The sequence below is a fragment of the Ranitomeya variabilis genome, chromosome 2 (genome assembly GCF_051348905.1).
Source record: "Ranitomeya variabilis isolate aRanVar5 chromosome 2, aRanVar5.hap1, whole genome shotgun sequence".
NCBI lineage: Eukaryota > Metazoa > Chordata > Amphibia > Anura > Dendrobatidae > Ranitomeya > Ranitomeya variabilis.
The window spans coordinates 422374317-422399926 of record NC_135233.1 but is presented as its reverse complement, the minus strand read 5'-3'; the positions used below and the strand labels follow the sequence as shown (position 1 = coordinate 422399926).

The following is a 25610-nucleotide window of genomic DNA, read 5'->3' as shown; positions in this document are numbered from 1 at the left end:
TTAGCTATTACCTCTTTACTCCCTTCTAGGTGACTCCTCATGTCATCTTTTTTTAAATTTATCTTGTTCATTTTTTAATTGTATTTTATTCCACTCACTTCAGGTCTTTTATATGTCCTGGTCTCCTTCCTTCCTGGTGGGGATGGTCTTGGTCGGATTCCTGTGCCTCTTGCCTTGTGACGATTGCCTTCGAATATTCTTCCTGTTTGGAGAAAAGAAATTGGAAAATAATCAAACAGTGAACATTTTAGTAAATTCAGGATTATACATCAGTATTCTTTATCCTGCCTTTTCTCCAATAGACGGCTTTTTTCCTACCGCATATATAGATAATAAGTGTTTGGGATACCGCCCCGTGTTGGTTGTGTTTTTTTTTTTTTTTTTTTTTTTTTTTGGGACATCATATACTCCAGAACAAGGTTTATTTTGTTATATACCACCAATAGTATGTTATCTCATGGTTACTAGAATATATATATTAGATCACCACTTATATACCTGCACTGCACTTTATCTTTATTTTTCTTGTCTTTCATGGAATTATAATAAGGACACTTCAGTTCTCAATTTTTGAATCTTTACCGTTTATTCCTATTGGCCTTTCAATTTTCTATTTCTTATACTTGAGCTCAAGTGAACAATTTCGACCTTTGCTTTTGTCCCTTTCGGGATGATAGCACTTATATTTAGCAGGTTGGCACTGCATAAGTCACAACATAATTTAGGATTATTGTTCTGTCCCTCTTGCACTTTATTCTGCACTCTACACCTTTATTTATAATTAAAATATTGGCCTATATATGTTTGTATTATCTTCTTTCTAGTAGGTCATCCTAATATTTAATCTTAAATATTCTCTTATAGTAAAATGCAACATTGCACCTTCGTTTTGTTTTTCTATAAGCACAGTACAATCTTTCATCAAATGTCTGCCTAATGTGCCTTGTTCCATACAGTTGCTCCTTTACTTATTCATTTATTTTAAAATGTTTTCTCTCCTGTGGCACCCCATCCACCAGGAGGAGATGCTTGTTGCTTTTGTGGTGTTAAACGCGTGAGAGCGCATGCGCCGGTCTTGTGCCTCTGCTGGACTTGCGATCAGCGTCACCATGGTGATATACGATCTTATTGACCGCCCACCACCAGACGCAGGACCGCAAGCCCCCTTTCTATACAGAGTGTCATACCGTGCCCATGCGCCGCTAATCAGGCGATATAACACCCAGCAACTACACCGCACGTCCCCCTTATATATGGCTATTACTCACAACTCTATAGCACTCTATTTAAAGCGCTCCTATTTGTTGCCATGTTGTTCATATGGTTCCTCCCCTATTTTCTGATGTCCACCTACTTCTGTGTAGCAATAGCTTGCACACGCCCCTTGTTTCTCCTTCCCTTAGTATGTCACTCTCGGCTTTCTGTGCGCCGATAGTAACGCTACACAGGCGTCCTAATAACATTCATCTACATCCAGGCAGCCTGGAATTCTACAACGCCTTGTTAAGGCGCTCCTACACGCTGCCATTTTGCATATACATCTCTATGCTTCTGAAATTCAGTCACCTTCGTGTAGCCATAGTCTGCACACGCCCCCTCCCCTCCTTCACTTTTCCTCCCCCAGCACGTCACACTCGGCTCCCTTATGCGCCGATAGCAACGCCACACTGGCGTTCATAGTAACATCCAGTCACATTTAGGCAGTCACATGCATCTAACTGACCAGTCCCGCCCCGCTCCCCTCATTGGTACATCACACCCGGCGTCCTGGACATATAAATCCTCTCCAAATACCTAGTCTCCATTGCCCCTCTTGTTTTGAAGAAGCCGAAAGGCGAAACGGCGCTCGTCGGGCACAGGAGGTGACCTGCGTTCCCAAGTATCGGCACCCATCTCCACTTACCATCAGGTAAAACGATTCGCTCTGGCTCTGCTCCCAATTTCTTTTCTCTATTTTTTCGCTGGCTGCTTTCCTAGGGAACCTTGATTTCTTCTTTCCCAGGCCTTACATTGCCATCTAGTGGCCAATTTTCCTCACAGTTTATTACTGCTATGTTCTCATGCACAGTAGTATTTATTAGGTAGTAGTACCTTATTTTTTATCTCCATATCATCTTCAATAAATTATTAGTACTACAGCCAGAGCTATCTCTCCATTTTTTGTAATTAAGGTGCCGTTCAATTTTCACATTTATTAATTCATCAAGCTATCTCTGTGCTATACCCTATAATTAGACATTAGTTTGGTATGCGGCATCTATAAAGAGACGTGTTCCACGTCCACCCACATAGACAACCTTTTTCCTTTTTTATGGGGATATAAATTATTTATTTATAGCATAGTAAAACGTATATGTACATTTAATATATGTGTAATACATCACCACTGGGAATTTGCTGGTCACCATCTGTTTTCATCTGTTTGGAGGTTTAATTGTTTCCATCACCCTGTCTTTTTAATATTGTTATTTTAAACTAATTATTCAATAAAGATTTTTTTATCGTTACGTACTAATGTGTCACTTCATACCTCAATAGGTAATTTAAATCTAGCACCATAGAGGAGCTTCAGCACACAGAGCGGCGCCCTCATAACCATAGAGAAGGGGCGTGGTCACACAGAGTGGCCTCAGGACGTCCGGGTTGTTTCCTGTTGCTATGGTGATGGCCGCGCATGCCTTGTTCCGCCGCCCGGCGCTGTAAGTTCTGGCGGAGGCGGAAGTGGCGGTTGTTGTCAGTGTGTGGACGCCTCTCCGGGAGCCTCATCTGTCGTCATGGCCAGACCCCGGAGCGCGGGAGCCGCCGTCACGGCGGAGCAGAAAGCGGACAGCGGCCGCCAGGAGAAGCTGATCCAGGGTGAGAGGAGAGCGCGCTGCTCTGTGTGACCGCCGGCTGTGACGTCACAGGGGTCTAATGGGCGCAGGGAGAACGTGACGTCACAGGTGTGGTGTAATAATGAGGGTGCAGCGAGTTATTGTGGGGGCTCGGCCACTATTGGGGTGTAAGTGTGAGTGACAGCTCGTCTCCATGGTGACCACCCCCCACTGTGCGGACTACAAATCCCAGAAGGTGACGAGCTTCGATCTCATTGTTCCTGCTAACCTGGAAATAATATGTGGATTATAGGAGGCGGAGCCAGTAACCGCGGAGCACCGCAGGGGACGTCACCGGGGGGCCGGTCACAGGGGCGCCCCAGTAACCCAGCGAGGGGCCCGGTGTGAGGGGACAATGTAAACCTCTGTGTGTGTATATATGTATATATATCTATCTATCTGTGTGTATAGCTATATCTACACCTGTCTGGACGTTGAGTAATATATGTATGTGTGTGTATATTACTCTCCGCCCATAGACAGGTGCAGGTATAGGTATATATATATATATATATATATATATATATATATAATCTCGTGATTACTCGCTAATCCCGCCCCTGCACAGTAGCTCCGCCCTCCACACACAATCCCGCCCCCACCACATTACCACACACAATCCCGCCCCCACCACATTACCACACACAATCCCGCCCCCCCGCCACATTACCACACACAATCCCGCCCCCCCCGCCACATTACCACACACAATCCCGCCCCCCACCACATTACCACAGATAATCCCACCCCCTGTACAGTAGCTCCGTCCCCACCCCATTACCACACATAATCCCGCCCCCACCACATTACCACACATAATCCCGCCCCCACCACATTACCACACATAATCCCCACCACCACATTACCACAGATAATCCTACCCCCTGCCCCTGCACAGTAGCTCCGCCCCCACCCCATCACCACACATAATACCGCCCCCCCACCACATTACCACACATAATCCCGCCCCCCCACCACATTACCACACATAATCCCGCCCCCCAGCACATTACCACACATAATCCCGCCCCCCCGCCACATCACCGAACATAATCCCGCCACATCACCGCACATAATCCCGCCCCCCCACCACATTACCACAGATAATTCCACCCCCTGCACAGTAGCTCCGCCCCCACCCCATCACGACACATAATCCCGCCCCCCACCACATTACCACACATAATCCCGCCCCCACCACATTACCACTCATAATCCCGCCCCCAACACATTACCACTCATAATCCCGCCCCAACACATTACCACTCATAATCCCGCCCCCAACACATTACCACTCATAATCCCGCCCCCAACACATTACCACTCATAATCCCGCCCCCAACACATTACCACTCATAATCCCGCCCCCAACACATTACCACTCATAATCCCGCCCCCAACACATTACCACTCATAATCCCGCCCCCAACACATTACCACTCATAATCCCGCCCCCAACACATTACCACTCATAATCCCGCCCCCAACACATTACCACTCATAATCCCGCCCCCAACACATTACCACTCATAATCCCGCCCCCAACACATTACCACTCATAATCCCGCCCCCAACACATTACCACTCATAATCCCGCCCCCAACACATTACCACTCATAATCCCGCCCCCAACACATTACCACTCATAATCCCGCCCCCAACACATTACCACTCATAATCCCGCCCCCAACACATTACCACTCATAATCCCGCCCCCAACACATTACCACTCATAATCCCGCCCCCCACCACATTACCACTCATAATCCCGCCCCCCACCACATTACCACTCATAATCCCGCCCCCCACCACATTACCACACATAATCCCGCCCCCCCACCACATTACCACACATAATCCCGCCCCCCCACCACATTACCACACATAATCCCGCCCCCCCACCACATTACCACACATAATCCCGCCCCCCCACCACATTACCACACATAATCCCACCCCAATACCACACATAATCCCGCCCCCCCACCACGTTACCACACATAATCCGGCCCCCCACAACATTACCACACATAATCCGGCCCCCTGCACAGTAGCTCCGCCCCCACCCCATCACCACACATAATTCCGCCCCCCCACCACATTACCACAGATAATCCCGTCCCCTGCACAGTAGCTCCGCCCCCACCCCATCACCACACATAATCCTGCCCCCCCACCACATTACCACACATAATCCCGCCCCCCCACCACATTACCACACATAATCCCACCCCCCCACCACATTACCACACGAGGCTCCGTCCCCACACATTACCACACGAGGCGCCGTCCTCCCACATTACCACACGAGGCTCCGTCCCCACACATTACCACACGAGGCTCCGTCCTCACACATTACCACACGAGGCTCCGTCCTCACACATTACCACACGAGGCTCCGTCCTCACACATTACCACACGAGGCTCCGTCCTCACACATTACCACACGAGGCTCCGTCCTCACACATTACCACACGAGGCTCCGTCCCCACACATTACCACACGAGGCTCCGTCCCCACACATTACCACACGAGGCTCCGTCCCCACACATTACCACACGAGGCTCCGTCCCCACACATTACCACACGAGGCTCCGTCCCCACACATTACCACACGAGGCTCCGTCCCCACACATTACCACACGAGGCTCCGTCCCCACACATTACCACACGAGGCTCCGTCCCCACACATTACCACACGAGGCTCCGTCCCCACACATTACCACACGAGGCTCCGTCCCCACACATTACCACACGAGGCTCCGTCCCCACACATTACCACACGAATCCAGTTTGCTTTTGATTTTACACTGTGAATAAAATGTATTAGTATTATTCTGATTTTTAATTATTATTATTGTTATTAACTTCATTTTAAGTTAATTTACCACCTGCGTAAGCGCTATTGAATGTTGTCATTATTTACTTTAGTTTAATCACTAGCAGCGTTATTTAGATAGCAATGAGCATGCCGAGCGTTAGCTGGCTGGAAACAGTATATATATATATCTAATATATAAAGCTGAATGTGTGTATGTGTGTATGTCCGGGATTGGCATCTGAACCGTCGCAGCTACAGACACAAAATTTTGCACAGTCACACGTCTGGACCCCGAGAGCGTCAAAGCTATGTTGTGAGGTGAAATTTTAACCCCGCGCTTTCCAATTCACCAAACAATTTTGCCCCTATCTACATAATGGGGAAAAAATGAAAGGAAAAGCGTTTGAGGCAAATTAACAGCTGCCAGATGTGAACAAGGGGGACTTAAAGAATGACAGCGATGGCGCCAAAGAGTATATACTGTACAGTTGCTAAGGTGGGGCCCCGACATGGGATAATCACCACACCACCACGGGGATATGAACACACACACAAAATGCGCCACACACTACCACGTGCTCGAACACATATACCACCCTCAGCGCACATTTCACCACACATACACCAACCTCGCCACATAAAAGTCGAAATACAAAAGACGCCGCTCAAAACTCGCCACGCGCAAAACTCTCCACATGCAAAACTCGCCACACGTGCAAAACTCACCTCATGGAAAACTCGCCACACGCAAAACTTGCACACGCGGAAAAATTGCCACATGCACAAAAGTTGCAACACATGCAAAAGTTGCCTCACACAAAACTTGCACATACTCAAAAGGCACCACACATAAAACTCGCCACGCGCAAAACTCGCCATGCGCAAAACTTGCTGCACACAACTTGCTACACTAACCTGTCACATGCAACTCGACACACAAAAAGTTGCTACACGCATGTCGCCACACACAACTCATCTCACAAAAGTCGCTACATGCATGTCGCCACACGCAGCTCAACACACACAACTTGACACACGAAACTCGCCCTAAAACACACACAAGTCTGGTATTATCCTTCAAAAATAAAAATCTGATTAATAAGCAGACAAACTACAAGAGCAACAAATGTACCATATAGGAATCCGGCAGCTGTCAGTCACATGACCATTATTTTATGTGTATGTGTGAGCTAATATATACTGCCAGGGGGTGGGCTTACTGTTGGCTGGGGATTTATCAGGCTGCCAATTTAGCTTACAAATACTGAGGTAAAAATACTGACCAAATAACGTGTGAACGAGGTCTAATACAGGAGGAGATGACATACAGATATATACTATATACAGGAGGAGATAACACACAGGTATATACTATTTACAGGGGAGATGACACAGGTATATACTATATACAGGAGGAGATGACACACAGATATATACTATATACAGGAGAGATGACACACAGGTATATACTATATACAGGAGGATATGACATACAGGTATATGCTATGTGTAGGAGGAGATGACATACAGGTATATACTATATACAGGAGGAGATGACACACAGATATATACTATATATAGGTGAGATGACACACAGGTATATACTATATACAGGAGATGACATACAGGTGTATACTATATATAAGGGAGATGACAAACATGTATATACTGAGGTGAAAATGAAAAGGTGTGAGTGCAAAATGAGAGGAGTGAGAAAATAGTGGAGTGATCGGAAAATGACAGATGTGAGGTCGAAATGACAAGTGTTAGGGGGGAATGAGAGGAGTGAGGGGGAAAATAAGAGGAGTGAGGGGGAAAATGAGAGGTGTAAGGGGGAAAATGAAAGATGTGATGGGGAAAATGAGAGTCGTGATGGGAAAATAAGAGAAGTGAGGTGCTATAACTAACCACAGATATTTACTATGCCCAGGCAACGCCGGGCTCTTCAGCTAGTGTGTATGTATATGTATGTATATATATATATATATATATATATATATATATATATATATATATTATACACTGTGTTCCAAATTATTATGCAAATAATATTTCCTCATATTTTCTCTAAATTACCTATCTGAATTGCAGTCATTGATATTTTCCAGTCATCTACTATTCTAGTATAATTGCAATGTTTTGGAACAAACTGCCTATGAAAACAGTATCTTTTTAAAAAAAATAAACACTCAAGATGCATGTTCCAAATTATTATGCACAGCAGAGTTTTCAACCTTTTTTATTTTATTTTGAACAAAAAAATAGTCAATTGTGAAGTTATAAGCATTATCAGCTTATTACAAAATGAAATCAAACAGTTTTCAAGTGAAATCTTTATTCTAGGTGATGTTACATTTGCACATAGGACCCCTTGTTCGAAAGAAGCTTCTGAACTCTCGCCCATTGAATTTGTCAGTTTTTGGATGGTTTCTGCTTCAATTGTTTTGCATGTGGACAGAATACCCTCCCAGAGCTGTTGCTTAGATGTGAACTGCCTCCCGCCATCATAGACACTCCTTTTGATGATGCTCCAGAGGTTCTCAATGGGGTTGAGGTCAGGGGAAGATGGTGGCCACACCATAAGTTTGTCCTCTTTTATGCCCATAGCAGCCAGAGATGCAGATGTGTTTTTTGCAGCATGAGATGGTGCATTATTATGCATGAAAATGATCTTGCTGCAGAAAGCACGGTTCTTCCTCTTGAACCATGGCAGTGTTTTTAGAAACTCCACATAGATTATGGAGTTCATCTTTACCCCTTCAGGGATCATAAAGGGGCCGACAATCTCTCTCCCCATGATTCCAGCCCAAAACATTACTCCACCTCCTCCTTGTTGGTGCCTTAGCCGTGTTTTCATGGGGTTTCCATCAACCAGCCATCCTCCACTCCATCCATCTGGACCATCGAGCGTTGCACGGCACTCATCGGTGAACAAAACAGTTTGGAAGTCAGTCTTCATGTATCGTTTGGCCCACTGGAGCAGTTTCTGCTTGTGTGCAGTGGATAGAGGTGGTCGGCACCCCTGAAGGACCCTGCATCTTGTTGTTCTGGGGACGTTGGAGGCACCAGCAGCTTCAAAAACTTGTCTGCTGCTATGACAAGGCATTTTTGCAGCTGCTCTTTTAACCTTACGCAATTGCCTGTTGGAAAGGGTCCTCAATTTTTCCTTATCAGCACGCACACGTGTGTTCTGGGAATCAGCTACATACTTCTTGATTGTGCGATGATCATGATGAAGTGTCTTGGCAATGTTGATTGTAGTCATGCCTTGACCTAAATACTCCACAATTTGTTGCTTCTCAGCAGCCGACACATCCTTTTTCTTTCCCGTTTGGCCGAAAATGTAGGCTGCTTAATAATGTGGAACAGCCTTCCCTTTATTTGGACACACCTGCCAAACTAATTTGCACAGGTATCTGCAATTGCTTTCAGTGATATAAAGAGCCCTGATACACATCACCATCAATGAGTTTAAATGACAAACAAAAAAATTCTAACCTTATCACTCCTAAACTCTTTGTGCATAATAATTTGGAACAAAGTATATATATATATATATATATATATTACACACACAGTTGTGGCCAAAAGTATTGACACCCCTGCAGTTCTGTCAGATAATACTCAGTTTCTTCCTGAAAATGATTGCAATCACAAATTCTTTGTTATTATCTTCATTTAATTTGTCTTAAATGAAAAACACAAAAGAGAATGAAGCAAAAAGCAAAACATTGATCATTTAACACAAAACTCCAAAAATGGGCCAGACAAAAGTATTGGCACCCTCAGCCTAATACTTGGTTGCACAACCTTTAGCCAAAATATCTGTGGCCAACCGCTTCCAGTAACCATCAATGAGTTTCTTACAATGCTCTGCTGGAATTTTAGACCATTCTTCTTTGGCAAACTGCTCCAGGTCCCTGATATTTGAAGGGTGCCTTCTCCAAACTGCCATTTTTAGATCTCTCCACAGGTGTTCTATGGGATTCTGGTCTGGACTCATTGCTGGCCATCTTAGAAGTCTCCAGTGTTTTCTCTCAAACCATTTTCTAGTGCTTTTTGAAGTGTGTTTTGGGTCATTGTAATGCTGGAAGACCCATGATCTCTGAGGGAGACCTAGTTTTCTCACACTGGGCCCTACATTATACTGCAAAATTTCTTGGTAGTCTACAGACTTCATAATGCCATGCACACGGTCAAGCAGTCCAGTGCCAGAGGCAGCAATGCATCCTCAAAACATCAGGGAACCTCCGCCATGTTTGACTGTAGGGACCGTGTTCTTTTCTTTGAATACCTCTTTTTTTTCTCCTGTAAACTCTATGTTGATGCCTTTGCCCAAAAAGTTCTACTTTTGTCTCATCTGACCAGAGAACATTCTTCCAAAACGTTTTAGGCTTTTTCAGGTAAGTTTTGGCAAACTCCAGCCTGGCTTTTTTATGTCTCAGGGTAAGAAGTGGGGTCTTCCTGGGTCTCGTACCAAACAGTCCCTTTTTATTCAGACGCCGACGGATAGTACGGGTTGACACTGTTGTACCCTCGGACTGCAGGGCAGCTTGAACTTGTTTGGATGTTAGTCGAGGTTCTTTATCCAACATCCGCACAATCTTGCGTTGAAATCTCTTGTCAATTTTTCTTTTCCGTCCACATCTAGGGAGGTTAGCCACAGTGCCATGGGCTTTAAACTTCTTGATGACACTGCGCACGGTAGACACAGGAACAGTCAGGTCTTTGAAGATGGACTTGTAGCCTTGAGATTGCTCATGCTTCCTCACAATTTGGTTTCTCAAGTCCTCAGACAGTTCTTTGGTCTTTTTTCTTTTCTCCATGCTCAATGTGGTACACACAAGGACACGGGACAGAGGTTGAGTCAACTTTAATCCATGTCAACTGGCTGCAAGTGTGATTTAGTTATTGCCAACACCTGTTAGGTGCCACAGGTAAGTTAAAGGTGCTGTTAATTACACTAATTAGAGAAGCATCACATGATTTTTAGAACAGTGCCAATACTTTTGTCCACTCCCTTTTTTATGTTTGGTGTGGAATTATATCCAATTTGGCTTTAGGAGAATTCTTTTTGTGTTTTTTCATTTAAGACAAATTAAATGAAGATAATAATTACAAAGAATTTGTGTTTGCAATCATTTTCAGGAAGAAACTGAGTATTGTCTGACAGAATTGCAGGGGTGTTAATACTTTTGGCCACAACTGTACGTACGTACGTACGTACATACATACATACATACATACATACACCTAATAAATATATATATTGCTCTCCGTCTACAGACGGGTGCAGATATAGCTATACACACAGATATAGATACATCACCAGGCACCGTCCCCTCCCCCATCACCGCCAGTTCCTAATCAATCAGCTTAAAGGTCACTCCTGGCCATGTGGCCAGATACAGCTGACTGCAGGTGGGTTAAGGCTATTGCTCTCTGCTGTCAGCCACTCCTGAGGCTGCAGCACTGAGCACAGACGTACCGGCCCTTAATATTGCACAAGACGAGATTTCATTGTTTCCGTGTTTCACAAGATTTCGTCACGATCTGCACCGACGGCTTCTAGAAGATTCCTCTCCTAACCGCGGACAGTTCTGCGCTCTCTGAATTTTCAGTTCTCGCCATCTTTTAGATCTTTTCTTGCTGTCAGTGAATTGATACATTCTTGTTTGTATCCAGAGGCCGTGAACCTGTCCTTCCCCAGTGCTGAGGGTTTGTTACATTTGTATCTAGTGTGTGATACAGAGCCTGATACATTCACAACCCAAGATCAAATCCTCATAAGCAAATCCCCTGCAGTAGATGGTGCATGATAGTGACATGGGGGGCTTAGGTAACAAAAGCCGTCCCACCGCGCCAAGGTGAGAAGGAGCGGGAGCCGGCTATGGACACTGAGCCATGGGGAACTACATAAATCTAACTTCCCCAAAAGGAGGCCTACTGGAGAAAAGGGAGCTCGTCCACAAATAGAAAGCCGGAGACCAGAGCAGGACTCGGGGAAATGTGTATAACTTTATTACAAATCAAATAAAGAGTTTATAAACTGCCATACAAAGGGTGACGACACCTAAGTGCCACGTCGGAGCACGTTGTTAATATAGTTCTATAGACGCCTAGAGTGAGGGATGCAAAGGTCAAAGTATCTAATCTGTAATAAAGCAGCAAGAAATAGTAGGCCGCCCTATAATGCATCAATCAGGGAGAACATCCCATGGTAGAATTCCTCATATACATAAAGAGAAGGAGCTAAGATACAGCTCATGTAGCAAATCTCACCCGGACCCCCGAAGAAGCACATCGTAAACTGCGCATTGGGGTCTGCTCTCCCACGGCCATTGCTGGTTCTTCTGTGTAGCCGTGCCATAGTATTAGGGTATGTTTCCACGTTCGGGAAACGCTGCGTGTTTGACACTGCGTAGAGCCGCAGCGTCCAGATGTTACAGCATAGTGGAGGGATTTCATGAAATCCCATCTCCACCATGCGGTAAAACACGCAGGCGGCAGACCCGCAGGAACGGACATGTGGCGCGTCTTTTCAGAACGCAGCATATCTGTTTACAATGTGGTGACGCTCCGTCACCGTACCGTAATTTACCATAGACAATCATTAGATGCGATAAAATTGCATCTAATGATTAGTCACATGCATAGAAACTGCGTAACCGCAGCTTACTACGCATGTCTGCCGGCTAACCTGTCCCGCCGCCGGAAGTCCCTCGTCCACTGCAGTTCTCGCGATAACTTATCTTATCGCAAGAACTGCCATGCACATGACCGGGAGTTATCTCCGCTCACTAGTCTGGTTCTCGCAAACGGCTGATCAGCTGATTGTAAGAACGCTGCAGTGTAGGTGATCGCTGGAGAGTTATCTCTGGTGATCACCTACGGGCTCTGCTACATCTGGATGTCAGGCATCCAGATGTAGCAGAGTTGGACTCGTCTACACTGTGTGCACATAGAACATACACCATACAACAAACACCATGCGACATGCAACAGACAACACAAACATACGGTACATACATACAGACATACAGTACATATAACATAGAGTACATACTCACCATCACTTGTCACTTTGATCCCCAAAGCCAGTCTCACCTGTAAAAAATATTAAAATAATAAACAAACACTATACTCCCTGATCCTACGAAATCCAATTAAAACGAGTGTCCCACGACGATCTCCCGTGGAGAGCAGCAGCATCAGCTGATGCGACCGCTCTCCAGGGGATCCAGGAATACAATGACGGGAGGAAGGTATCCTTTCGCACTGTATTCCACTGCCACTGTAAAAAATAGTCCCTAGTCTCACTTGTGGCACTGCTGTGTGAGAAAGTTCCCACGCAGCAATGCCATAAAGTGAGACCCTGAACTCAAGTAACCTCAGTGATGCACTGCAGGAGCCATTGTCTCCTGTCAGTGTGTCACTGGAGGTCTATAGAGCAGTGACATCACCCGATGTCACTGTTCTATAGGGGAGATCATCGTGGGACACTCATTATTAATTGGACTACGGCGGACAGGGAGTATGCGGTTGGTTTATTTTAATTTTTTGCAGGTGATCGAGTATGGTTAAATTAAGAATATTAAAATACTTTTTTTTTGGCTGTGTCTTTATTTTATTTTTTTAGCTCTTTCACTACTCTAGGATTAATAATGGATAAGTGTCTTATTGACACCTCTCCATTATTAACCCGGCTTAATGTCACCTTACAATAGCAAGGTGACATTAACCCCTTATTACCCCATATCCCACCGCTACTCGGGAGTGGGAAGAGAGTGACCAAGTGCCGGAATTTGCGCATCTTACAGATGTGCCATTTCTGAGGGGGCTGGTATTTGTAGCCAGTGGGGGGGCAATATTCGTGGCCCCTCTCTAGGCTATGAATGTCAGCCTGCAGCTGTCAGCGTAGCCTTTCTGGCTATAAAATATAGGGGGACCCCACGTCGTTTTTTTTTTTTTTTTTTTTTGGGGGGGGGGGGTCCCCCTAACTTTATAGCCAGTAAAGGCTACGCAGACAGCTGCGGGCTGATATTCATAGCCTGGGAGGGGCCATGGGTATTACCCCTTCCCAGGCTACAAATATTGGCCGTCTGCTTTCCCCCTCTGGCGCAGAAAATTGCGCGGGAGCCCACGTCATTTTTTTTTTTTTTATGTTAATTAAACGTTCATTCATAAACAGCGGCCTTGCTATTATATATCTACTAGATGGTGGCCCGATTTTAACGCATCGGGTATTCTAGAATATGTATGTAGTTTATTTACGAAGTGGTGTTTAACCCCTTAGTGACGGAGCCAAATTTTTTAAATCTGACCAGTGTCACTTTAGGGTATGTGTCCACGTTCAGGATTGCATCAGGATTTGGTCAGGATTTTACGTCAATATTTGTAAGCCAAAACCAGGAGTGGGTGATAAATACAGAATTGGTGCATATGTTTCTATTATACTTTTCCTCTGATTGTTCCACTCCTGGTTTTGGCTTACAAATACTGATGGAAAATCCTGACCAAATCCTGATACAATCCTGAACGTGGACACATACCCTAATGGGGTAATAACTATGGAACGCTTCAACAAATCCCAGTGAATTTGATATTGTTTTTTTTATACTTTATGATAATGATAAATTTAGGTTGATATGTTTTGTGTGTAGTTATAAAAAAAAAAAAATCAGAAATTTGAGAAAAATGTAAAAAAATTACAATTTTCAAACTTTGAATGATTATCCCTTTAATCCAGATAGTCATACCACAGCAAAACATTAATAAATAACATTTCCCTCATGTCGGCTTTACATCAGCACCATTTCTGAAATGTTATTTTATTTTGTTAGCATTTTAGGAGGTTTAAAAATGTAGCAGTAATTTTTCATTTTTTCAAGGAAATTTACAAAATGTATTTTTTTAGGGACTTAGCCATGTTTGAAGTGCCTTTATGGGTCCCATATATTTGGAAACCCCCAAAAGTGATACTATTTTAAAAACAGCACCCCTGACATATTGAAAACTGCTGTCAGGTAATTTATTAACCCTTCAGTTGCTTTTCAGGAATTAATGCAAAGTGACATGACAGAAATGAAAATGTGCATTTTTACCACCTAAATGCCTCTAACTTCTGAACAGGTTACAACAGCAGGCAGATTGTAAGGCCTCTATTTGGTCATGAATTGCCAATCGCAAACATCAGGACCACAAAATCATGATCTGAGGGCACCAATTGGGATTAGGAGGAAGCCCCCACAGTCTGTTAACCATTTGTAATGTTGTAGTCACTATTGAAAGCAGCATCTAAGGGGTTAAACAGATATGGACAGTGCCAACACTGATCGTGGCTGATGCAGCAAGTTGTCAGCTATAGTGGACAGCCGACAGCTGCTGGATTGTCACCTGTATGGGGACCCTATTCTCTTATATCTCATGTCAGTTAACCCCTTCATGACCCAGCCTATTTTGGCCTTAATGACCTTGCCATTTTTTGCAATTCTGACCAGTGTCCCTTTATGAGGTAATAACTCAGGAACGCTTCAACGGATCCTAGCGGTTCTGAGATTGTTTTTTTTGTGACATATTGGGCTTCATGTTAGTGGTAAATTTAGGTCGATAATTTCTACGTTTATTTGTGAAAAAAAAAACGGAAATTTGGCGAAAATTTTGAAAATTTCGCAATTTTCATTTTGAATTTTTATTTTGTTAAACTAGAGAGTTATGTGACACAAAATAGTTAATAAATAACATTTCCCACATGTCTACTTTACATCAGCACAATTTTGGAAACAAATTTTTTTTTTGCTAGGAAGTTATAAGGGTTAAAAGTTGACCAGTGATTTCTCATTTTTACAACAAAATTTACAAAACCATTTTTTTTAGGGACCACCTCACATTTGAAGTCAGTTTGAGGGGTCTATATGGCTGAAAATACCCAAAAGTGACACCATTCTAAAAACTGCACCCCTCAAGGTGCTCAAAACCACATTCAAGAAGTTTATTAACCCTTCAGGTGTTTCACAGCAGCAGAAGCAACATGGAAGGAAAAAATGAACATTTAACTTTTTAGTCACAAAAATGATCTTTTAGCAACAATTTTTTTATTTTCCCAAGGGTAAAAGGAGAAACTGGACCACGAACGTTGTTGTCCAATTTGTCCTGAGTACGCTGATACCTCATATGTGGGGGTAAACCACTGTTTGGGCGCACGGCAGGGCTTGGAAGAGAAGGAGCGCCATTTGACTTTTTGAATGAAAAATTGGCTCCAATCTTTAGCGGACACCATGTCGCGTTTGGAGAGCCCCTGTGTGCCTAAACATTGGAGCTCCCCCACAAGTGACCCCATTTTGGAAACTAGACCGCCCAAGGAACTTATGTAGATTCATAGTGAGCACTTGAAACCCCCAGGTGCTTCACAGAAGTTTATAACGCAGAGACATGAAAATAAAAAATAATTTTTATTTCCTCAAAAATAATTTTTTAGCCCGCAATTTTTTATTTTCCCAAGGGTTACAGGAGAAATTGGACCCCAAAAGTTGTTGTCCAGTTTCTCCTGAGTACACTGGTACCCCATATGTGGGGGTAAACCACTGTTTGGGCACACGTCGGGACTCGGAAGGGAGAGCGCCCCATTTGACTTTTTCAACGCAAGATTGGCTGGAATTAATGGTGGCGCCATGTCGCGTTTGGAGACCCCCTGATGTGCCTAAACAGTGGAAACCCCTCAATTCTAACTTCAACACTAACCCCAACACACCCCTAACCCTAGTCTTAACCCTAATTCCAACCCTAACCCTAAGGCTATGTGGCCACGTTGCGAATTTGTGTGCGGGTTTTTCGCACCGTTTTTGAAAAATCTGCAGGTAAAACACACTGCGCTTTACCTGCGGATTTACCGTGGATTTCCAGTGTTTTTTGTGTGGATTTCACCTGCGGATTCCTATTATGGAGCAGGTGTAAAACGCTATGGAATCCGCACAAAGAATTGACATGCTGCGGAAAATACAACGCAGCGTTTCCGCGCTGTATTTTCCGCACCATGGGCACAGCGGATTTGGTTTTCCATAGGTTTACATGGTACTGTAAACGTGATGGAAAACTGCTACGAATCCGCAGCGACCAATCCGCTGTGGATCCGCAGCCAAATCCGCACCGTGTGCACATAGCCTAATTCTAGCCCTAAGTGCAACCCTAGCCCTAAGTGCAACCCTAGCCCTAAGTGCAACCCTAGCCCTAAGTGCAACCCTAGCCCTAAGTGCAACCCTAGCCCTAAGTGCAACCCTAGCCCTAAGTGCAACCCTAGCCCTAAGTGCAACCCTAGCCCTAACCCTAATGGACAAACAAAAATAAATATAATTTCTGTATTTTATTATTGTCCCTACCTATGGGGGTGATAAAGGGGGGGGGGGGGGGTATTTACTATTTTTTTTATTTTGATTGCTGTGATAGGTTCTATCACAGCGATCAAAATGTACCTGGAAAGAATCTGCCGGCCGGCAGATTCGGCGGGCGCACTGCGCATGCGCCCGCCATTTTGGAAGATGGCGGCGCCCATGGAGAAGACCGAGGACACCGGGAGGGACATCGGAGCTCGGTAAGTATGGGGGGGTGCGATCGGAGCACGGGGGGGGGGGGATCGGAGCACGGGGGGAGCGGACAGGAGGTCGGAGGGGAGCATGGGACATGACAGGACGGAGAGGAGGAGATCGGTGGCGGTGGGGGGGGGGAGATCGGGGTCTCCAGCCGTGGCAGATGCTATTGCAGCGGGCCATGGCTGGATTGTAATATTTCACCAATTTTCATAGGTGAAATATTACAGATTGCTCTGATTGGCTGTTGAAAGTGAAACAGCCAATCAGAGCGATCGTAGCCACGGGGGGGGGGGGGGGCGAAGCCACCCCCCCCCCCCTGGGCTGAAGTACCACTCCCCCTGTCCCTGTAGGTCGGGTGAAATTGGAGTTAACCCTTTCACCCGGCCTGCAGGGACGCGATCATTCTGTGACTCAACATATGCGTCACAGGTCGGATTGGCACCGACTTTCATGACGCATACGCTGTGTCACAGGTCGGGAAGGGGTTAAAAGACGTATTGGCGGTCATTAAGGGGTTAAATCCCGCTGCAATATCGCTGATTGGTTGCGGCCGGCCGCAACCAATCAGCAAAGCGTGGTTTAAATCCCGCGTCAATTCACGGCCGGACTGCACCTGTCGCTGATTGGTCGCGAGCGGCTGGCGCGAGCAATCAGCGACGCGGGATTTCCGTTGCAGACAAACAGACCTTTAGACGATTATATATATACTAGATGGCAGCCCGATTCTAAAGAATCGGGAGTCTAGAATCCATATATACTTTATTCAAATGTAAGAATAATTTGGTGGGCGGGGACCCTCGGCCTCCGATTTGGTTGGCGGGGCCCCACGGCCTCCGATTTGGTGGTCGGGGACCCTCGGCCTCCGATTTGGTGGGCGGGGACCCTCGGCCTTTGATTTGGTTGGCGGGGCCCCACGGCCTCCGATTTGGTGGTCGGGGACCCTCGGCCTCCGATTTGGTGGGCGGGGCCGCTCGGCCTTCGATTTGGTGGGCAGGGCTCCTCGGCCTCCGATTTGGTTGGCGGGGCACCTCGGCCTCCGATTTGGTTGGCGGGGCCCCTCGGCCTCCGATTTGGTGTGTGCTCTGCCTGGGGCCACTGTGCTCTGCCTGGGGCCCCATATGCTGCCTGGGGCCTCTGTGCTCTGCCTGGGGCCCCATATGCTGCCTGGCGCCCCTGTGCTCTGCCTGGGGCCCCATATGCTGCCTGGGGCCCCTGTGCTCTGCCTGGGGCCCCATGTTCTGCCTGGGGCCCCATGTTCTGCCTGGGGCCCCTGTGCTCTGCCTGGGGCCACTGTGCTCTGCCTGGGGCCCCATGTTCTGCCTGGGGCCACTGTGCTCTGCCTGGGGCCCCATAAGCTGACTGGGACCACTGTGCTCTGCCTGGGGCCCCATATGCTGCCTGGGGCCCCTGTGCTCTGCCTGGGGCCCCTGTGCTCTGCCTGGGGCCCCATGTTCTGCCTGGGGCCCCTGTGCTCTGCCTGGGGCCACTGTGCTCTGCCTGGGGCCCCATATGCTGCCTGGGGCCCCTGTGCTCTGCCTGGGGCCCCTGTGCTCTGCCTGGGGCCCCTGTGCTCTGCCTGGGGCCCCATGTTCTGCCTGGGGCCCCTGTGCTCTGCCTGGGGCCCCATGTTCTGCCTGGGGCCCCTGTGCTCTGCCTGGGGCCACTGTGCTCTGCCTGGGGCCCCATATGCTGCCTGGGGCCCCTGTGCTCTGCCTGGGGCCCCTGTGCTCTGCCTGGGGCCCCTGTGCTCTGCCTGGGGCCCCTGTGCTCTGCCTGGGGCCCCATGTTCTGCCTGGGGCCCCATGTTCTGCCTGGGGCCCCTGTGCTCTGCCTGGGGCCCCATATGCTGCCTGGGGCCCCTGTGCTCTGCCTGGGGCCCCATATGCTGCCTGGGGCCCCTGTGCTCTGCCTGGGACCACTGTGCTCTGCCTGGGGCCCCATATGCTGCCTGGGGCCACTGTGCTCTGCCTGGGGCCCCATGTTCTGCCTGGGGCCACTGTGCTCTGCCTGGGGCCCCATAAGCTGACTGGGACCACTGTGCTCTGCCTGGGGCCCCATATGCTGCCTGGGGCCCCTGTGCTCTGCCTGGGACCACTGTGCTTTGCCTGGGGCCCCATATGCTGCCTGGGGCCCCTGTGCTCTGCCTGGGTGTAGGACACTGGTGACGTCACTTATCTCCGGACATTAGCTCCGGACATTAGCTCCGGACATTAGCTCCGGACAAAGCCACGGAAGTTGGCACAAATTGCAGGAAGTAGTATTCTAGGCAATTATATATTAGATATACTAGATGGTGGCTCGATTCTAACGTATTGGGTATTCTAGAATATGTATGTACATCGTGCTGTGAGTGGGGGTTAAATTCCGTGCCAATATCGCTGATTGGTCGTGGCCGGCCGCGCAGTAGATGGGACAGCCCACGCAGTAGATAACACAGCCCACAAAAAGAATTAAAATAAAAAATAGTTATATACTCGCCTTCCGTCGTCCACCGAAGCTTTCCCGCTCCTCGCAATGTGGCCGGCAGCTTCCGTTCTGAGAGATGTATTGTGAAATTACCCAGATGACTTAGCGGTCTTTGCCAGAGACTGCTAAGTCATCTGTGTAATTTCGCAATGCATCGCTGGGAACGGAAGCCACCAAGAGCATCGGGCGAGCGGGAAAGCTTCGGAGGCGACAGAAGGTCAGAATAGCATGATTTTTTATTACTTTTACCATTATATCTTTTTACTATTGATGCTGCATAGCCAGCATCAATAGTAAAAAAGTTGGTCCGGGATGGGGAGTAGGGAGGGACCAATCAGCGACTCGGGATTTCTGTTACAGATAGACAAACAAATGGAAGTACCCCTTAGATGATTATATAGATAGATGGATAATCTATCTATAGATATATTTATAGATATATCTACCTATAGATACACTAAACATCGGGCTTGGTATTATCTATTTATCGTATCTATTTATCGTATCTATTTATCGTATCTATTATCGATCTATCTATTATCTATCTATCATCTATCCATCTATTATCTATCTATCGAGCTATCTGTTATCTATCATCTATCTGTCTGTGTGTAAACATTATAAACATAAGGGTTAATGACCTCGGGGAGATCAAAACATCTTAACACCGCGGAGACACCATCACGTGTTTCTCAACGCAGTGATCCAGAACACTGCCCCCATCCCTAAAGGGAAGTATGCAAATGCATGTAGGATAGCTGCGGAGACACCATCATGTGTTTCTCAACGCAAGCAATGAATAGCCAGGTCTTTCACCGGGAAGGAACAACCACGGGAAGGGCAGCATCCAATAAAGGAAAACCACCTATGCCAAAACATGTGTGTGTAAACATTATTCTTCAATGGAGTATGTAAATGAAGAAGTTGGACAAGAAATGACATCACCTTTTTTTTGGTATATCTTTATTGAGCTTACAAAAACACACAGAAATCCGCATGAAAAAAGCGTAAAAAAAACACGCATGAATAACGCAGGTGACCTGCCAGTGACCTCAGGTGCAGATGTTACCTGCGTCAAATCCTGATACAATCCTGACCGTGTGCACACACCCTTAGGGTATGTTTCCATGTTCAGGAAACGCTGCGTAGAGCCGCAGCGTCAAACACGCAGCATCCAGATGTTACAGCATAGTGGAGGGGATTTCATGAAATCCCGTCTCCACTATGCATTAAAAGACGCATGCGGCACACCCGAGAAAACGGACATGCGGCGCGTCTTTTCAGAACGCAGCATGTCCTTACAATGCAGAAACAACGCAGGTGACCTGCCAGTGACCTCAGGTGCAGATTTGGTCAGGATTTTACCTGCGTCAAATCCTGATGCCATCCTGACCATGTGCACACACCCTTAGTGGTCTCCTGTACACCTGGGCCAGTCATTACCTTTGGATCCCTCACTGTAGGCATCTATAGACCTATATAACCAACTTGCTCTGACGAGGCACCTAGGTGTCGCCACCCTTTGTATGGCATTTTATAAACTATTTATTTAATTGTCTATTTTTGTTTACATTTTTTTTTTTGTAATAAAGTTCTATCCATTTTTCTGAGTACTGCTCTTGGTCCATCTCTTCTTGGTTACTTACATAAATGTAATGTCCAGCTTAAGGATATTGAGGCCACGCCTGAACAAATAAAAAAGAGTTCTACCCCTACAGTCACCTTGGCGCGGTTAGGCGGCTTTTACATTTTTATTTTTTTTTTAATTAAAATTATGTTAACTAATCACCCAATGTTGTTATTTTCATTTCATGCGCTATTGCTGTTTATTTACTGCAGGGTTTTAGGTTCTGCTTTTATCTGCTTGGGTTTTGTCTGTTTAGTGGCCAGTGTGAACATGCACAACTTATGTTCCAGTTTATTTCTTTGTTTTTAGAGCCTGATACATTGTAACAAACTGTCAGCTCAGCAGAGGATTGTGCTGCTGACGATTGCTTAAGGCTATGTGCACACGTAGGAAGGGTCCTCTGCGGGTTCTCCCGCATCGGATTTGATAAATCTGCAGGGCAAAACCGCTGCGGTTATCCCTGCAGATTTATCGCGGTTCGTCTGGCGGTTTCCGCTGCGGGTTTACTCCTACTATTGATACTGCATATGTTAAAAATAATTTAAAAAAAAATGGTTTATACTCACCCTCTGATGTCCCGATCTCCTCGGCGCTGCTCGCGGCAGTCCGGTTCCAAAGATGCTGTGCGAGAAGGACCTTCATGACGTCACGGTCATGTGACCGCGACGTCATCACAGGCCCTGCTCGCGCAGCAACCCTGCAACCGGACGGCCGCGTGCAGCGCTGAGAGGTGAGTATATCATTATTTTTTTCCTATCGCCACGACAGCACGCCTACGAGAGAGGGGATCCGCCCACCTTCCGGACAGGAACCTACAGGATTTAAAGGGGCGGTCCCCCTCATCACTCCAGTTTGGGTTCCTGTCCGGACGGCGGGAGCCTGCAGGCAGTCTTACCCGGGCCTCCATGCCTCTGCGCGGTGTCTTTAGGAACGGCAGAATCGGGGGCTCGGAAGCAGCGTCGGGGGTGTTCTGCTTGCAGACCCCCCCTCGTCTGGCCAAGTGGATTGCGTCTCAGGAGTCGGGCAGTGCCGTCCTGGTCCGCAGTTGAGCGCGGTGCACACCGGCGCTGGTGAACCCGGAAGTAGTTCTTACACTTCCGGGGTAAGCCGGGGGAGGAGCGCTGCAGCGTTGTAAAGAGCGCCACCTATGGAATGATGCGTGCAGCTATGTCCTCAGTAGGGGACGCCGAGCACCCTCATGGAGAGGGAACGGAGCAGCGCAGCAAGAACGGTAGCGGCCGCTCAAGGAGAAGCAGCAGCAGCGTGGTACGGGGGCAACGTGCGAGCGCCCCAGCGTCACAATTGAATCCCACTCCTTCAGAATCGGTATTCACAAAGTCAGCCTTATGGTGAGTGTTAACAAAACTCCTGGTGCTGATATGGTCTGTTATTTGTGCTTTGTTTTAGGGGAAAAAAACAACTAAATCTAAGCACAAGCAATGTGCTCTATGCATGACTCCAATGCCTGACAGTTATACCAAAAGGCTTTGTCAGGCTTGCATATGTCAGACCTTAGAAGAGGAAACTCCCCTTCGGTCATCAGACCTTAGAGCGGTCATCAGGGAGGAAATAAGCTATTCCCTTAAAGGCAGCAGCCAGGGAAGGTCGGGCAGGGACATATCTCCAGGATCTAGTCTGTCCCTGCAAGAAGGTGAATGTTCCCGCTCCTCATCTCCATCCTCAGATGAAGAGGGAAGGCCTTGTTTCTCGGTGGATAACATGGATACGTTAGTTAAAGGAGTCCGAACTACCATGGGTGTTACAGAGAGCAAGGAACCAAGGTCCGCACAGGACATAATGTCTGCGGGCTTATGCCAGAGGAGTCGTAAGGCATTCCCGGTTGTGGATACAGTTAAGACCCTTATAAAACGGGAATGGGATAAGCAGGATAAGGGTTTCCTGCCGTCGTCAGCCAAAAGAAGGTATCCCTTTGAAGACAATGATCTGGCAGAATGGATGAAAGTCCCAAAAGTGGACGCAGCGGTGGCTTCTACGTCTAAAGCCGGTACTTTGCTGCTGGAGGACGTGGGCCTTCTGAAAGATCCGTCGGATAGGAAGGCGGACATGTTTTTGAAAAAAGTATGGGAATCATCTGCGGGGGCGTTCAAACCTGCCATCTCTAGCACATGTACGTCTAGGTCCGTTATGGTGTGGATATCCCAGCTGGAGGAACAGCTTAAATCCAAGGTGCCCAGAGACAAGATGCTGAGCTCCCTTTCGCAAATACGGGAAGGGGTGGCGTATTTAGCGGATGCATCAGTGGATTCCTTAAAATTAGCAGCGAGATCGGCAGGTCTCTCGAATGCTGCTCGCCGAGCCCTATGGCTTAAGACCTGGAAAGGGGATGCCCAGGCGAGAGCTAAACTGTGTACAATACCGTGTAGGGGTGAGTACCTGTTTGGCCCGGTATTGGATGACATCCTAGCTAAGGCTGAGGATAGGAAAAAAGGTTTTCCTAAAACTTTCAATCCTACCTTTAGGAATACCTTCAGGAGACGCTTCCAATACCGAAGACCTTACCACAACCGAGACTGGGAACCAACAGACCCAAAAAAGAAAGGTTCGGACTTTAATGCCTAATCATCTTCCTCAAGAAGAAGAAGAAATTATCGCTAATAAAGATCTTCCAGTAGGGGGCAGGTTAAAATATTTCTATGCTCAGTGGGCTAAAATAACTGCGAGCAATTGGGTTTTAGGTATAATTAATTCAGGGTTAAAATTAGAGTTCCGGGAAAAACCTTCTGATTTTTATATCTTGACTGCCCCCGATTCCTTACACCAACAAAAAGCCCTTGAGAAAGAGGTCCAAATGTTAATACGGAAGGAAGTTATAGTGGAGGTTCCTAAACATCAGCAGGGGAAAGGGTTCTATTCCCCTTTATTTTTAATCTCCAAACCAGATGGATCCTTTCGAACCATCATAAATTTACGGAGATTGAACAAACATCTACAATATCATGCCTTTAAAATGGAATCTATTAAAACGGCGACTAAACTTCTATTTCCCAGATGTTATATGACAGTCCTGGATTTAAAAGATGCGTATTACCATCTGCCCATTCACCAGGATCATCAACAATTCCTCAGAATGGCGGTGCGCTTAAAACGACCAGGTCAGACACTTTCAGTTTACTGCAATGCCGTTTGGTCTATCTATGGCACCGAGGGTGTTTACTAAGGTCATGGCGGAAGTAATGGCCTATGTCAGACAACATGATACGTTAATTGTACCCTACTTGGATGACTTCCTGGTAGTGGGAAATTCGTTTTTTCAGTGTGGTAGTCGCCTAAATCATGTAATACCTTCCTTACAGGACTTGGGTTGGATAGTCAATATGGAAAAATCAAGATTGGAACCATCAACAACTCAGACTTTCCTAGGTATTCTGCTAAATTCGGAAAAGCAACTATGTTTCCTTCCGGAAGAGAAAAAGCAGAGGATTGTGCACAAAGTCAGTACGGTAACAAAAAAGCCAGATCTGACTTTGAGAGACGCTATGTCCCTTCTGGGATCCCTAACGTCTTGCATACCAGCCGTTCAGTGGGCTCAATTCCACACTCTGGTGTTGCAGGCCCAGGTCTTGGATGCAGAGAGCAGTCTTCAAGGGCAATTAAGCGGAAGACTCAGGCTGTCCGCCGCCACTCTACACAGTCTGAGATGGTGGTTAAACAGGCGACATTTAGGAAAAGGAGTACGCTGGAGTATAGCTCCAGACAACATGGTTACAACCGATGCCAGTCCGATAGGATGGGGAGCTCATATAGGAGATGTTTGGACTCAAGGGCAATGGTCTCTCTTAGAGGCCCAAGAGTCCTCGAATTGGAAAGAGCTGACGGCAGTAAAAAAGGCCCTACTCAGGTTGCTACCATCTCTGCAGGATTCACATGTAAGAGTCCAGTCAGACAACACAACAGTAGTGGCGTATCTCAACCATCAAGGAGGTACGAGGTCAAGATCTCTAATGAACACCACCACAGACATATTCAACATAGCCGAAACCCACTTTCGCTCTCTGTCAGCCGTTCACATTCAAGGAGAGCTCAACACAGAGGCAGATTACCTCAGCCGTCATTCTCTGCGTCAGGGAGAATGGGTTCTAAGTCGACGGGTGTTCAAACAGATAGTAGACCTATGGGGATTGCCCGTTATAGACCTATTTGCAACGAGAAAGAACAGACAGACCAACAGGTTTGCTTCTCTTTGGGTGGCGGACAAGCCCTGTATAATAGACTCCCTT

The 25610-nt window shown here is 46.7% G+C and overlaps 1 protein-coding gene across 2 annotated transcripts in view; it reads left to right on the top strand.

Moving 5' to 3' along the window:
* The first annotated feature begins 2578 nt into the window (after nucleotides 1-2578).
* TMEM41B (transmembrane protein 41B) overlaps nucleotides 2579-25610 on the top strand; it is a 38177-nt gene continuing 15145 nt past the window's right edge. The window contains exon 1 of one of the 2 annotated variants that reach the window (XM_077286646.1): nucleotides 2579-2856. In XM_077286646.1, the coding sequence (XP_077142761.1) occupies nucleotides 2775-2856 (82 nt within the window). In that variant the 5' untranslated portion in view covers nucleotides 2579-2774. Of the gene's footprint in view, nucleotides 2857-2937; nucleotides 3070-25610 lie in introns of those variants that run through there. The other variant, XM_077286645.1, reaches the window with a different exon arrangement.